A 15,287-nucleotide genomic window follows, 5' to 3' on the forward strand; every position below is an offset into this window, starting at 1 on the left:
AAGCATTAGCTCTGTCAGCCTCTAATGGGCTGGTGAGGTAGGGGAGCCACATGGTTGAGTTATTCAAGCTGGCAGCCTCACTGGGGTAAGAGCATAAGCTTGACTAGAAGCACACCCCTGGGAAAGTCCCTAGCACTGGAACAGCCTCTAGAAGTCATCTGGGGCCTCAAGGCAGAAGTGCATTCAAGGAATGTGTCTCATTGTCTGCCTTGGAGGGCTGTTTAGACAGAAGGAAGCTTGTCAACTCTGTGGGTTGAAACCACTGCAGTTGCCAGCAGACCCACGCTATACACTCTTTTTGGGCCCCACAAAAATGTTCTACATATTTTAAAGCACCACAGAGGAAGAATGATTTGGCATAGAGGCCAAGAGAATACAGCTGGGGTGGGTAGAGATGGTATCAACTGTGTCTTTTACTTTATCATTGACAGTTAAAGAGCAAGTCACCTCTGCCCAACGGCTTCCAAAGCCTCATTGAAAACAGATCATCCCCTGGCCATGGCACAGCAAACCCCAGGTGGGCTTTGGACTCCAGGTCATAGGCTCCCCCACTAAGAAAAAATTTAAGACACACTTTGGGAACTTCTCCCTGTAAGGGCACCATCATTAGGAGAAATCACAATCTGAAGTTCAAGTTCAATGCACCTATTTACAAAAAAAAAAAAAAAAAAAAAGGAAGTATCCTAAAACTACAAAGCCAGACAGATAGCACAGTGCCAAGGAGGTGGAGCTTGTGGTTTTATGGTTTTAACTATCCTATGGATTGATCAACCCCACAAAAGAAGTATCTTGAGCTCTCTATGCCAGTCTGTAATGGCCAGGGAGAGGCCCCGGACTTCATGAAGGAAGGGGTCATCAATTTCCCCACAACAGAGTACTCCAAGGCTATACCTGGACTAATGCCAGTGGGGAGTGGTCAAACACAGATGGTACACACCAGAAACAAGATGGCAGAGTTCAAGTGGGCCCCTTGATTGGTCTGGAAAAAGGAGCTCTGCCACCCAGAACCCTTCCCTCCTCCTTTCCATGTCCTGTCCTCCTGCCAAGTTGCTCTCCACATAGATTTCACCCTGGCCAGGAGCATAGGGGTGGGTGTTGGAGGGAGGCTGTGCCAAGGTCTGTTCAATTGATGTCTTTTGGAGGGCTACAGATGGTCCAGGGGATATTGTTTTCATCTATGGTTCATTATTTGTTATGACTTGTGTTTTGTTCCTAGTTCAATCGTTATTTCTGTCCTCATAAGTGAGAACAGGAAGGATGGAACTGTAGGGCTGCCTTGACTCCCTTATCTCTGCGCCCTAGGTCCACAGACAGAGCCACAGCCCCAGGGGATGATCCTGTAGTCATTCTAATCACAATCAATGCTATTGAATGGTTCCTTTGGCATAAGAGAAGCCAGTCTCTAATGAGAGGACAGGATAGTGGGGACTTGGTGGCAAGGGGGAAGTCTGGAAGACCTGGACTCTCAGGTCTGTAGCTCTTCCCAGGGGGTTCATGCACTTGTCCTATGCCTCCCCCGACCCCTGACACACACACACACACACACACACACACACACACACAGAGAGACACGGTCTCTCTCAACTGACTTCCTACAAATCCACAATTAGGGAATTATTTGGCAACAAGGAGGCTAAGGCTGTTTTGTGGTGGCACAGTCTTTCAGAAATCCAAAAGGAAGCAGGCTACCTCTGACAGAGGCTTTTATACAGGCCAGGGCCTGTATTCAGCTACTTGTCTGCACTGGGGCTAGCTGCCACAATCTCTTCATACTTTGGGGGAGGGTCACTATAAGAGACACTGGCCTCCTCACTGCTTCCCTCTTGGGGGGCAGTCACCTCCTCATAAGAGGGGGGAGGGGTAGCACTGGATAGTCTGGAGAGAGAGAGCTCAGGGAGGTAGAGGGTACTCTCCAGCCTGACAGTGGTTCTGCCTCCTCGGCTGGGCCCCAGAACTATCTGTGGGTTATTTCCTGCCTCTCGGTGCCCAGAGGATTCTCCCTGGCTATGCACAGTGCCTCTGTACACCATAACTCGGGGAAGGTTGTGCCCAGCACGACTGGCTAGGTACCGGTTCTGAGCATAGGAGGGGTGGTGACGAGTTGCTTTCTGCAGCTGGCACCTCCAGATGATAAACAAGGCAATGACAATCAGCAAGACTACCCCCAGAAGGGGCACCACCACATACATGGCATCTGAGCTCTGCGAGGGGTCTCGGACTGAGTAGACTGCATTTGGGTATCCCTTCCAAAATTCCATCTGCAAAAGAAGAAGGGCCACTCAATCCTGAGGAAGACAGGCACCAGGCAATGGTCACCTAACATCCATGTGTTAGACATCTGAGGCCTCCATCAAGTCCTGTACCAAGGACAGGCTTGTGATTCCTTCTCCAACCTGAGCCATCTTACTGGCCAGAGAGAGCTCTCAGAGAGTCTACTGAATCCACCAAAGTTGAGAAACAAAGCTCTCAGACAAGGAAGTTCACATGAATCATGCAACAGACCTAGAGGGACACCCCAGAATTCCTTTTGGGCTCCAACAGGAAAGATATAGGCTGGGGTGATACCCTTTCCTTGTTTCAGATCTGTCCTCATTATTCCCAAGATTGTACCTCCTCCCAGAACCCAGCCCCAGGGCAGTACATGCCGTTTTCTCTTTGTTCTCAAATACTTCCTTGACCTCTTCATAACTGCAGATCTCTTCCATGCACTCCCGCTCAATGGTGCCCTGACGTAGCTCCTCCAGGAACTCATTGGCACGAGGGAATCGTTTCAGGACTGCATGGGCATTTTTGGCTTCCAGAAACACTGAGAAGAGAACCACAGTGAAGTAATTCAGTCCCTACAAACCAGACTGGCCCAGTAATTAAGGAAAATAGGGCAAATCCTGCAGGCCTAAAGCCAGGACTCCAAGCAAGGCCTAGCCTACTGCAGTGGTGATGGGAGGGCTGCCTTTCTATGATATTGTGCTCTCCAGCAGGAGCTCAGGGTCCCAACATGGTCAAGGTCCCTCCCCATACAAAGGAAAATGAGACTCAACTGAGGAAGAGCTTCAGGTTGAATGGGAAGAAGGACCAGTAAAAACTCTATGTATTGTAATCTTAGATAGAAAACATCCAGTAGCTTCTGTATCTTTCTTGAAACAGGAAAGCCAGAGATCTTACCATGAGAGCTCTTCCTCTTCCAAGCTTCCACTGGTGGGACTACAATCAGGCATGAGCTGTGACTTTGGAGGATGAAAGCAATCACCAATGGTGAGTCTGCTTACTCCTCACAGTAAGTGATGCCCCTCTATGCCCAGGCTGACAGGTCTGGCCTGCAAGTCCTCTTTCCAGTGATTCCATAAATTATTGCACTAGTGTACCTTAGAGCCACTCAAGGAAAGAAAAGCTGAAAAGATGGATGTGTTGCTTTTACATGAGCCTGCCCAACTCAGATGGTTCCAGAAACATTTACTCACCAGCCATGATGCCTCCTCAGCTCCAGTGTCTCACTTGCCTGTCAAGGGAGAAAAGAAAGTCATGGTAAAACCTTCTAAGGTCTAGATTGTGACCTCCTACCAACCTGGCTAAAGGGTCAAAGCAGCATTCCCATGAGGCACAGCACCCTCATACAGCCACTCCTAACTCCTACTGCTTCTGCTTTGTCCCAAAAGACCTTCTCCATAGCTCTCCAAAGCCCAGGAGAGCCTTGTTCTCAAACACACACAACACACACACACACACACACACACACACTCCTGTAAAGAAAAGCATCTCTGAACTAACACTCCCTATCCCTTCAATGAATCTTTATCCCTTCAGAATAGAAAAGACTCCAGAGACAGATGAGAAATCAAGCCCAGATATGGGATCGAGTAAAGACAAGGTTAAGCAAATTGACTCAGACAGATACAAGATTTGGAATTGAACTTGATGGTGAAGATGAGTCCCAGATACCTCTAGAGATAAAATGTTCCTTGAATACCAAACTTAATGCAGCAACAGCAGCCATCTCAAATATCCCAGCCTAGCTGAGGCTGACCTACAGTAATCTATGGATATCTGTTGTGCAGGGTCAGACCCACCATGTACAACATAAGTACAGTCTTATACTCCCTGATCCAATCTACTGGGCCCAAACTCAGGCAATCTGCTCAGCTCACTTTTCCCCAAAAGAAAGAGTTGTTTAAACTTCTCTGGAGGCACACACATCTTTTCTCTTAGCATTAAAGACTACTGCAGCAGAGAACCTTGGAAAACATATTTAAAAGCTCAACATGAAGACACAAGTCTGGGGGTATAGCTTGCTCATACAGCATATTCCAAACATATCTAAGGATGTGGGTTTGTTTTTCAGGATCACAACTCACAAACACATAAGTGCAACACAATACAATAAATCTGTGATGGTAACTTAGAGGAGGAGCCTCTATCAAGAAGTACCTTCATAAAGCCTTTTTCTGATAACACAATCCTACTCTCCTACTCATACACATATTCACACATATTCAGAAGCACTGTGTAACCCATCAACATCTGGGAGCAGTCACCCCTCAGTCCCCCTCCCCAAGCAGAAGCTCATGTTTTAGGACTAATAGGATGTGAGACACATGAGTTTTGCAACCCATTATGCTACCCTTTTTGCCTAGGCTGCCAGGAAGTTCAGTGTTATTACTGATGGCCAAATACAAGTGCTCTAGAAGCCCAGCTGTTATGCACATACACTTTTCTTTCCACAACTTGGTACAGTATTCTATTTATTCGTTAAGAGTTTATTCCTGTTGTGTGTTTAATATGTGGCTTCTACTCTGGAAAATAAGGAGGATAAAAATCATGAATAAATGTTAAATGATGGGAAAAGTAATTGATCTAACAGCTGTCTGGACTATCATTGTGTCACAGGGCTTTCTCTTTAGAGCAAATGGAAAAATACTAACAGATCACTTCACTGAAATACCTCAAGTTTCACAATGACAAAAAGAGTACTATCAAAAAACCTATGGTGTCCATATGATGAGGGTGCAGAGAGAATTGGATTAGGAAGAGGTGTTTTGGTTAAAGAAAAATAAAGCTGTAACATCAGACAGAGTTTGAAAAGAATGAGAAAAGCTTTCGCTAATTACAAAGCAAACACATGCCATTGCTTACAGAAGTTAACTGTGGCGTTTTCAAAAAAAAAATTACATGGAAGAATTATATAAGAATTTTACATATAACTATCTTTGGTCCAAACCTAACACTGGACTTCCGTGCATTCATACACACATACATCATAGCCCCAAGTTGTGTTATCTTGGCCTGGAAAAGCCATTAGTTCATTTCCGAGCCTTTAAAGAAGCCAGGATCTCCCCCCAGACAGTTCACAAGTCATGACTACCCTATTAGCAATTCTGTAGCCACCACCACTACTGCTGCTGTTGCTGCTATGAGGGCTTCTCCCCCCTCCCTTTCCAAAATGTAGTGCCTGCTTCTTCCCCTATAAATACACCATCAATAGGCAGTTACTATGGCAACAGTAAGGCAGCATGAGGGCTCCACGACAGAAAACGCAGCTGCAGTCACGCATGCATATGTCCCTCCAGCCGCTGGTAGATACTGTACAGCTAGCTGACTGTAAGCTGAAAGAATTTTTAACCCACTCCCCACAGGAACACAGCTGAATCCTGACGTTCTAGAAAGGAAGGAAGGCAGAGAACTGACCACCACAAAGACCTTCCTTAACCCCACCCCAGGCTGAGGCCTCTGAATCCCAGTTCTCTGGGTCAAAGCTCCAAAAGTACCTCCCACAAAGACTGGTGGCCCCCTTGAGCACCTAGTGTACCAAGACCTGGCCTCCAAAGCCACTCCTCCAAATCTGAGTGATTTCCATTACTCAGAACTGCTCGCCAGGAAAGGGTTCTGCGATTTCCAAATCTCCTGATTCATCAATCCACCACAGGCAGTTCCCAAATTGTGCTTCAACTCAAACTCTGGGGTCTCTTGTCCCCTTCCACCCTTCCACTTATGCCGGCCCTGAAAGGGCCTGGCTTTGCCCACCTTCGCTTGACACCAGCGTCCTTGTGAAGAACTCCTGCTTCTGGCCCAACAACACTATACTCCTGGGATCTGCTTAAGAATCCAAACACCTTGGCCTGCCTGACCTCCAAATCTTCCCTCCCCAACAGTGCCCAGCTCCCAGTTCAGTGGCCCTGAACACCAAACCATGCCCTCGGGGCTCCGGGCATCCAACCAAATGGCCTCACCGTTCTCCAGGCCCAGGAGGCGGCCGCACTGCGCACGCAGCCCGCCACCTTCTGCTGCTCTTCTTCGAGCAGGGCCCTTGTCCCCGCCCACCTGCTCCCCGTCGGCCAAGCCCCCGGCCCATCCCATCGGTCTCCTCCCTTAGTCCCTCCCTGTACCGCTTCCCTCCCACCACCCCTGGCGCCCCAACTCCCGCCAGGCCCGGGCCAAAGAGCGCCTGGAGCCCCCGCCCCTCACAGCCAGGCGCGCAGGCCTTATCCGTTACCTCAGCACCCCCTGCCTGCCCCTGCTCTCCTCTGGGGGCTCCGCCAGACCCTCCCCCCGCACTCTGCCGAGCCAGCTCTGGCCTCGCGCCCCCCGCCTGGCGTGCCACTCTCCAGCGCCAAAAAATGAGAATTGCCCCGATAGCCAGGCCACAAGCAATTGTCGCGCTGCACCGCGCACCAGGCCTCTGGGCCAGGAGAGGAAGAAGGGGTGGGGCCGGCTGAAGAGACCTAGGGCTTAGGTTGAGAAGGCCAGCAAGCTGGGCCGAGGGGCGGTGGCGCGCACCAAGCACTGCGCGCCCGCGCCCAACTCCGCCAGCGCCGCCCCTGCCTACACCCGTGCTGCTGGGGGCGGGGCCTGACCAGAAGGCCTGGGGCTCCCTGGGGACCCTGGCCTCCACCCTGTCCCAGAAGTGACTGTGGCGCGAGCCCTGCGAAGACCGGGCTCTGTAGGTGCCACGTGAAGGCCCGCGTTCCAGGCGTCTTGGAGCCGCAGAGTCCGACCTGCCTCCTGGGCCCCATCCAGGCTCACCTGCCATTCCAGCCAGCCTGGCCTGGGTTCCTGCTGAGAAGAGGGGCGCGTAACAGTAGTCCCAGGCTGCCTTATGAGGCTTCTCAGGTCCGCAGAGAACAGGCCCTGTTCCTTCTGCCAATGACTGAGTGACCTTGGTTTCCTCACTTACATCCCCCACCCTCCCTGAGAATGGCAGGCTTTTCTCTTGCTAAATCTGAGAAATGGGGAGAATTCTGCTTTTTTCTCCCATGAGTCAGCAGCTGGAAGGAGAAGGAAATGGGCATCCCCTTGAAGGAATAGAAGGGAAAGGCCTGCAAGGAGTGTTGAGTGAAATACACCTCAGTCTGTGGGAGATTCAACCTGGCTAAAGAAAGCTCTGGTAGGAGAGAAGCATTATTCTAGGAATTGAGGTTGGACCATAGAGAGAGGCAAGATGATTAGGGTGTGGGTCTTGGGAAGCATAGGAAGTACCTAGTGTGCCATACTAGGTTAACAGAGAGAGCTCTTTTCAGCACAGCACTGTGCCTAGGGTTATCATCCTCCCTTAGGCACTGCATTTAATGGGAATGGGCCAGAATAAGTCCAATATTATGAGAAGGGATGTAAAGAGGTCCCGGGGTCCCCATTGCTCTAGCTTTCAGGGCTAATTCTTTGTTGCTCCTGGACCTACACTTCTCTCTTTTTTGACATACCCCACTGTGCTTCATCTGCCCCATGGACTCAGAGGCCTCTCTTTTCCTTTCCCTATGTTTCAGGAGCCTTCCTTGCCTGTGAGAGAGCCTGTGTAATCTTTAATCCTTGGAAAGTCAGGAGGTCAGTAATGCCCATGGGCAGGTTGCATGAAGAAAGATAAGATGCCCTGTGGATGGGGATGCCTTTGGTTGATGCAAACAACTGTGTGTAGATACTCTGGCTGGGTAGTAAAAGAGTTGGATGGAGTCATGGTCAGTGGGGAAAATGATTAAGGTAGTTTCAGACCATCAGCATTCTCCTGGGCTCATTTCAACCTCAGGGTACACACCCCCAAAGAAGGTGACAGAGTGGAGTGTATTTATGTGCAGAATAGAATATGTAACATCTACTGTCCTCCCAACATCTGCTCTTGAGCTGCTTGCTCCAGCAACACCAGCCTACTTCTAGTTCCTTCTCCACTCAGATGCCTTTCCTCCCACTATGAGTCAGGGCACTTTGTTCATTCTGCCCACACAGTACCAATGAAATCTGTACTGTGAAGTCTTGCAAGACCTTCTGTGCATTCCCACACTGACCATTCCATTCTTACCATTGTCTTCAGGGACTGGGAGCACGGGGTCTCTGTGCATGGTAAGGGTGGGAAAGGAGGACAAGAGGGACCTCAAGAGCAGAGCCCTGATCCACCTATTGGCAGGACCACTCATTATTACTCTTTGATCTTCAGCAAGTCAGTTGGTATCTCTGTGCCTCAGTTTGCTTATCTGCTAAATAGAAATGACACTAAGAGTGCCTGCTTAAAGTTTTGTTCAGAGGATCATTGAGGTGATCAGTTAAACTGTGCCTGGTGTTTACAAATGAGCTTAAGACAGAATAACTCTACTTTACATGCTGTGCATTGGGTACCTCCTCTGTCTTGGGACTAGGGACCATGTATCTTCCTACATCACTGCCATCCAGTACAGAGGCTCACCCACAACAGGTCATTGCTAAATCCTGGTAGATCAGAAGTAGTAAGTTTCACTATAAAATCACCACCATAAGGTGGGACCTGCTTCCTCCCTCTCCCAGCCTTGAGTACCCTGTTCTTCCCTGTCCTTCATTTTCACCAATCCCATCCCCTCCTCTCCCCAGTTTTTCTCTCCCTTACCCCACCTTGCATTTCATACTATACCTATTTGGAGCTACATTAATTATTTTCCTGATGCCCATTCATCAAAATTGAGCCCTTCTGTGAGTCTTCCTGCCCATCCTTTACAAGCCTTGCTTCACACTCAAATAGAAGTACTGATCTTGATTTCATTTTCTCTGAACAGTCTTCACCATCTACACACTATACACTAGTTAGATTGTAGTCTCAATCATGCCCTTCAGTCCTTTATATGACAGCCCTTGCCTCACTACTTCAGACAGTGACTCTATTTGGAGACAATGTCTTTAATGAGGAAACTGAAGTAAAATGAGGAATTTGGGGAGGGCACTAGTGCCGCTAAGACACAATCATATAGAGGATGATCATTTGAGGACACTCTAGACAGCCACCTACAAGCCAAGAAGAGAAAAAGGAACCAACCTTGCCAACATCTTGAACTTCACTTTCTGTCTTTGAAAACTGAAAAAGCCAAAAATAAACCCTTCTATTCTCATCACTGTACTTGGGGGCTTTTCTCTGATATCCCAAAGCTATATATCCTTTATTGTTCAGTGATGTTATATGACAGGTGCTATTCCAGGACCTAAGAATACAGATGACAATGAACTAAACATGCGTTATGACTTCAAGGTCATTACATAAGCCCCTCTGCAGGAATTCAAATATGTAGGATAGTGAGTGATGACTGACTGGCTCTATAGAGAAAATTTAAACACAGTAAAGTCATTAGGGAGGGATCTGCTGAAAGGATATCCTTATTGTTGAAAACTGAAGGACAAGAGGAACTATTTTGTCCTGGATAGACAGATTTACAAGTGTAAGCACCCCAAAAGCAGAGTTTCATCTACTATATTCTAATATAGGGCAAGAATCATGCAAGGCCTCCCAGGCCATCATGAGCGATTTTGGCTGTTTATTAGTTTAAATGGTGTGGAAAGAAACTGAGAGCTCTGGATCAGAGAGTATCAAAACTTATCTATCTTCATGTAAATTATCAGAATGATTTCCTTATGAAAGTTGGATGTCATGGGTGGACTCTAGGACACTTCTGTGGGGGCTGTTGGAACAATCCAGGAGAAGGATGATGGTGACTTGCATCAAGCAGTGGGAAGGAAAGCAAATTCTGGATGGAGTTTGATGGGAGATACATGCATATTAGATAACCGCATAGAATTTGGTGAAGACTTACAAATAAAAGTCAAATATATAGGAATGATGGAGGTGCTTTAACTAAGATGTAGAAGATAACATGAAGCTGGTTATACACAGAAGTCTATAGTCGTGAGTAAATATCAAAACTGGAGATGGGAATGAAAGGTTATCATTGGGGAGGGGGCTTCCGCTTCCAGCAGGGAGGATGCAGCCTAGCTCTGGTCCCTGTGGCTGGTGGCCGAGCCATGTGTCTCCTCCTCCGCCACCATATTGTCTGTGTGAGGATAGGGGAGCGCAGCCAGTGCCGCTGCCGCTTCCACCGCAGATTCAACCAATCATGGATTGAAAAAACTGTATTCAGAAAAGCAAGTTAACATCTGTACTAAGCAGTGTGAAGAAAAAGGGTCTGAAACAAAGTTTTACCAACTTCTGCTTTTGAACACAGTGATTACCAGAACTTCAAACATCAAGTTCAGCTTTGTCAGTCAAATCAACCTGTCTGACATGTCAGGACCCGTGCCAAGCAGGGCCAGAGTTTACACAGATGTTAACACACACAGACCCCGAGAGTACTGGGACTATGAATCACATGTGGTGGAATGGGGAAATCAAGATTACTACCAGCTTGTTCGAAAATTAGGCAGAGGGAAATACAGTGAAGTGTTTGAAACCGTCAACATCACAAATAATGAAAAAGCTGTTGTTAAAATTCTCAAGCCAGTAAAAAAGAAGAAAATTAAGCGTGAAACAAAGATTTTGGAGAATTTGAGAGGTGGGCCCAACATCATCACACTTGCAGACATTGTAAAGGACTGTGTCACGAACCCCTGCCTTGGTTTTTGAACATGTAAACAACACAGACTTCAAGCAATTGTACCAGACGTTAACAGACTATGACATTCGATTTTACATGTATGAAGTTCTGAAAGCCTTGGATTATTGTCACAGCACGGAGATTATGCACAGAGATGTGAAACCCCACAATGTCATGATTGATCATGAGCTCAGAAAGCTTTGGCTAATAGTCTGGGGTTTAGCTGAGTTTTACCATCCTGGCCAAGAGTATAATGTCCGAGTTGCTTCCCGATATTTCAAAGGTCCAGAACTACTTGTAGGTTATCAGATGTACGATTACAGTTCGGATATGTGGAGCTTGGGTTGTATGCTCGCACGTATGATCTTCCGGAAGGAGCCAGTTTTCCATGGATATGACAATTATGATCAGTTGGTGAGGATAGCCAAGGTTCTGGGAACAGAAGATTTATATGACTATATTGACAAGTACAGCATTGAATTAGATCCACGTTTCAACGATATCTTGGGCAGACACTCCCGTAAGCGTTGCGAGTGCTGTCCACAGTGAAAACCAGCACCTTGTCAGCCCTGAGGCCTTGGATTTTCTGGACAAGCTGTGCAATATGACCACCAGTCACGGCTCACTGCAAGAGAGGCCATGGAGCACCCTTACTTCTACACTGTTGTGAAGGACCAGGCTCGAATGAGCTCCACTAGCATGGCAGGGGGAAGCACGCCTGTCAGCAGCGCCAATATGATGTCAGGGATTTCTTCAGTGCCAACCCCTTCACCCCTTGGACCTCTGGCGGGCTCACCAGTGATTGCGGCTGCCAACTCACTTGGGATACCTGTTCCAGCTGCTGCTGGTGCTCAGCAGTAATCACCCCATCTCTCTTCTGATTCCTGAGCAGAGGTGGGGAAGTCCACCCTCTCTTTGATGCAGCTTGCGCCTGGTTGGGAGGGTGAGAACACTTCAGAAGCACCATGTCTAAACCGTTGCTTGTGGATTTAGTAGTTGAATCATAAAAAAATTATAGGCTGATTTTCTTTTTTTTTCTTTAAAAAAAAAAAAACTTGGACTTTTCATAACTCAGGGGATTCCCTAAAAAAATTACCTGCAGGTGGAATATTTCATGGACAAAATTTTTTCTCCCCTTCCAAATTCAGTTTATCACCACTAATGAACAAAGATAAATTAGCCTCAGACTCAGCTGCCGTGTTTGGATGGAGAGTTCTTCCCTTTCCCACATTGCTCTCCCCACATTGTACATTCTTGGGGCTTCTATCTCATGTTCTTCTTCTCCAGAGATTATAAACTGTAGTTCATCAAGGAAGGAGGGGAGGGGAAAGGTAGGGAGGACCCAGTCCATACTGAAACACTGTTCTGCTGGCTGGTCACTTCATCTCTTCTCTCCGGGACTGCATCCATGGGTTATTCCAGCTCTGGTGGAGGTGGGTCTGTCTTATTTACATCAAGATGTTAAAAGTCTATCCAACTTGCAGACAGATCCAAAAGCTTTTTTTTTTTTTCTGAACGAATCATGTCTTACTAACCTAACCCTAAATGATTTTAATTTTAGTTTTGTTTCCATTTGTGATACTTTCCTCTCTGGGCTCCTACTTCCGTCTTTCCCTTTTCATCTTCAGACATCATAGCTGGTAGGAGAGGAAAGGCAAAACCTTTTTCAATTTTCTTTGACTTGGCCATTTTGAAGTCAGTTAGTTAGTGGTCATAATTTATTGCTTTTTAAAAAAGAAATACTGTCCATATACGTTTCTTGCTAGCACTCTTATGAGCTAAGGGGTGATGTGGCCACACTGGGTACATTTTAAGCTTTGTACTTTAACCCTTCCTGCCTTGCCCTTCTCCACATGCCATCTAGTGAGGAGCCCTGCTCTCAGAGTTGTAAGTGTATTTGAGAGGCAGGAGCAGAGCCACTATCTCCAGTGAACCAGAAATGGTAGACCTGTAATTGTGGGAAACTATATAATTGTGGGAAACTATCAGTTCTCTTGTTATGGCCCTGCCATTCCTTGCTGTGTGTGTGTGTGTGTGTGTGTGTGTGTGTGTGTGTGTATGTATATATATATAATACTTTGTCCTTCATATGTGAAAGATCCAGTGTTGGAATTCTTTGGTGTAAATAAACGTTTGGTTTTATTTATCAAGAAAAAAAAGAAAGGTTACCATTTAGTTAGTATCAAGCCACAAGAGAGACTTTTAGCAAGATTCTGTATATGGAGAAAGAAAAACACTTTCAGAATTAAGCCATGAACAATCCTATATTTCAAGGCAGAATAGAGTATGAGGAGCAAATGCAAAAGGCAGAATGGAAGGATGAGCTGGCAAGAGATGAACCCACCAGGATATGGAGGAAAACAAACAATGGTAGCAAGAAGACTGGGAACAGGGCACCTATTATTCCAAGCTCTCCCTTGGGAGATTAATATAGAAGAAAGAGTTTAAGGATATCCTGGACTTGATATGAGTGCCAGCCCAGTGGAACATTCAGAAGGGAGGGGTATAGGCTTGTTATTTGAGGGGAGAAAACTTGAAATAGTCTCCTAGGAGACGGAAGAGTTTATGTTCTCTGGAACTGTGGCATGATTACTGGGCTGCATCAAGAACCCACTTGAGGATTAATGACCCTTACTTTAAAATGAAAGTATTTATTCAGTGTGCTGATTTCTGAAGCCACATCCAATTGCACAGGTGCAGACTCCGAGTTGGGATTTTGCCAGATGAGTATAAGGAAATGACAGAGGATTACCAGAAAGGTGTGTGTATTCAAGGAAAAATTCACGCAACTAATTATGGACTTCTGGCTGCATACAGAAGAATGTAAGGATTGAGCAAGATTTTGATGAGAGGCAGGATTTGGTGAACCAAACACAAGCCCTCTAGCTGGCTGTTGGAGAGCTGGATGCACAATAGGGAGATTCTAGAAGGATGTTGCTTACAGAAGAGAGCTGTTTTGAGTTGGTTCTAACCGTGGGAATATGTACACACACACACACACACACACACACACACACACACACACACACCAGAGAGAGAGCAATAAGTCAGGAAGTAGGAACACAGGGTCAACATAAAATCACCACAAATGTGTACATTTAACAAAGTCTGACAGCCTGAAGCTTGTTTGACAACTGCTCACCCCATGTCATGGATTCATTGTGAACCTAAGGGATGTGGCATCTACAACTTTGACCTTAACCCACAGCCTCACAGATCCCTCAAGCTACCTTGTCCTGCACATCACCTCACCACTGAGCATTACCACAAGAGATATTCCCTGAGCTGCATGCAGCCTCTCAGCCCTTTTTCAGAACTGCCCTTGAACCTTTTCTTCTTTTTTAAATAAATGAGTAATATAGCAAGTAATATATACAAGGAGACGGCTAAATTAAGCTAATGAATAAATTTATGGTTTGCTTATGGTGAGAACACTTAAAATTTACTATTAGCAATTTTTTTTGGTATATGGTGAGAATACAATGCATATTATTACCTGTAGTTACCAGGCTACACTGTGGATCTGCAGAACAATTCCTACTCTCAAACAAAAAACAAAAACCAAAACAAAAAACAACAAAAAAAAACCACCTTATGTCCTTTGACCACCATCTTCACATTCTCTCTACTTCTTTTTTTCCACTTTAACCCCTAGCAGCCAGCATTTTACATCCTAAGGGGTTCTGCAAAAGCATGTGGTAATTTTCTTTCTGTGTCTGACTATTTTCATTTAGCATAACTTCCCTGGGCTCATGCCTTATGTTTCAAATGACAAGATTTCCTTGTTTTGTGACAAATTAATATTTTGTTGTATGTATACACCATAGTTCTGATAACATGGTTTGGCAAGGACATGAAGAAAATGGACCCCTTGAACAGTGTGGATGGTAATATAAATTAGCACAGTCATTGCTATTGACTCAATGTAGAAGTTGCTCAAAAAACTGAAAATAGAATATCCACCACTGCATATAATGATACTGTGAATACACTCAATAGAGCTACCTGTAATTCTATATTTACTGGAGCACTATTTACAATGGCCAAGAAGTAGAAGCCCATACAATTCTAATTGAATATCTATTATGTGTAAATCAATGTGTCTGCCATCTTCCATTCTGGTTGGAAGATACAATGGCATCGTTAATTTTTATGGCTATCTCAGCCTTCAAATAAGCCTGGAAGGCATGTCATTGCATGGATACACAGTTTCCACTTTCACTCATCAACTGCCTTTGGTATATTACCAACAAGTTCTGCTTCTCTTGACAAAGTAGAATAAATGGGCTCAAGAAGCAAGGAAGTCTCTGAGAACTCTGAGCAGTCACGGTTGATACTGTTGGTCTTCCTATGGAGATGCCATCTCCTTCAGCATCTTCAGTCCTTCCCCTAATTTTCCATAGGGGACCATGGCCTCAGTCCAATGTTTGCCAGTGAATATCTGCATCTGTCTCAGTCAGCCACTGAGTAGATCTTCTCAGA

The 15,287-nt window shown here is 46.0% G+C and overlaps 1 protein-coding gene and 1 pseudogene across 1 annotated transcript in view; one reads left to right on the plus strand and one right to left on the minus strand.

Moving 5' to 3' along the window:
- Prrg3 (proline rich and Gla domain 3) overlaps positions 1-6,521 on the minus strand; it is a 7,856-nt gene extending 1,335 nt beyond the window's left edge. Inside the window, exons 1-4 of the mRNA XM_028788010.1 lie at positions 6,485-6,521; positions 3,459-3,496; positions 2,646-2,806; positions 1-2,258 (exon numbers count right to left, since the gene is read on the minus strand). The exon at positions 1-2,258 is cut by the window's left edge and continues 1,335 nt beyond it. Coding sequence (XP_028643843.1) covers positions 1,731-2,258; positions 2,646-2,806; positions 3,459-3,465 — 696 coding nt within the window. The 5' untranslated portion in view covers positions 3,466-3,496; positions 6,485-6,521 and the 3' untranslated portion in view covers positions 1-1,730. The remainder of the gene's footprint in view (positions 2,259-2,645; positions 2,807-3,458; positions 3,497-6,484) is intronic.
- A 3,966-nt stretch (positions 6,522-10,487) lies between these two features.
- LOC114639264 lies at positions 10,488-11,666 on the plus strand (annotated as a pseudogene).
- Positions 11,667-15,287: the final 3,621 nt, after the last annotated feature.

Source organism: Grammomys surdaster, unplaced genomic scaffold, assembly GCF_004785775.1.
Source record: "Grammomys surdaster isolate TR1022 unplaced genomic scaffold, NIH_TR_1.0 125690, whole genome shotgun sequence".
NCBI lineage: Eukaryota > Metazoa > Chordata > Mammalia > Rodentia > Muridae > Grammomys > Grammomys surdaster.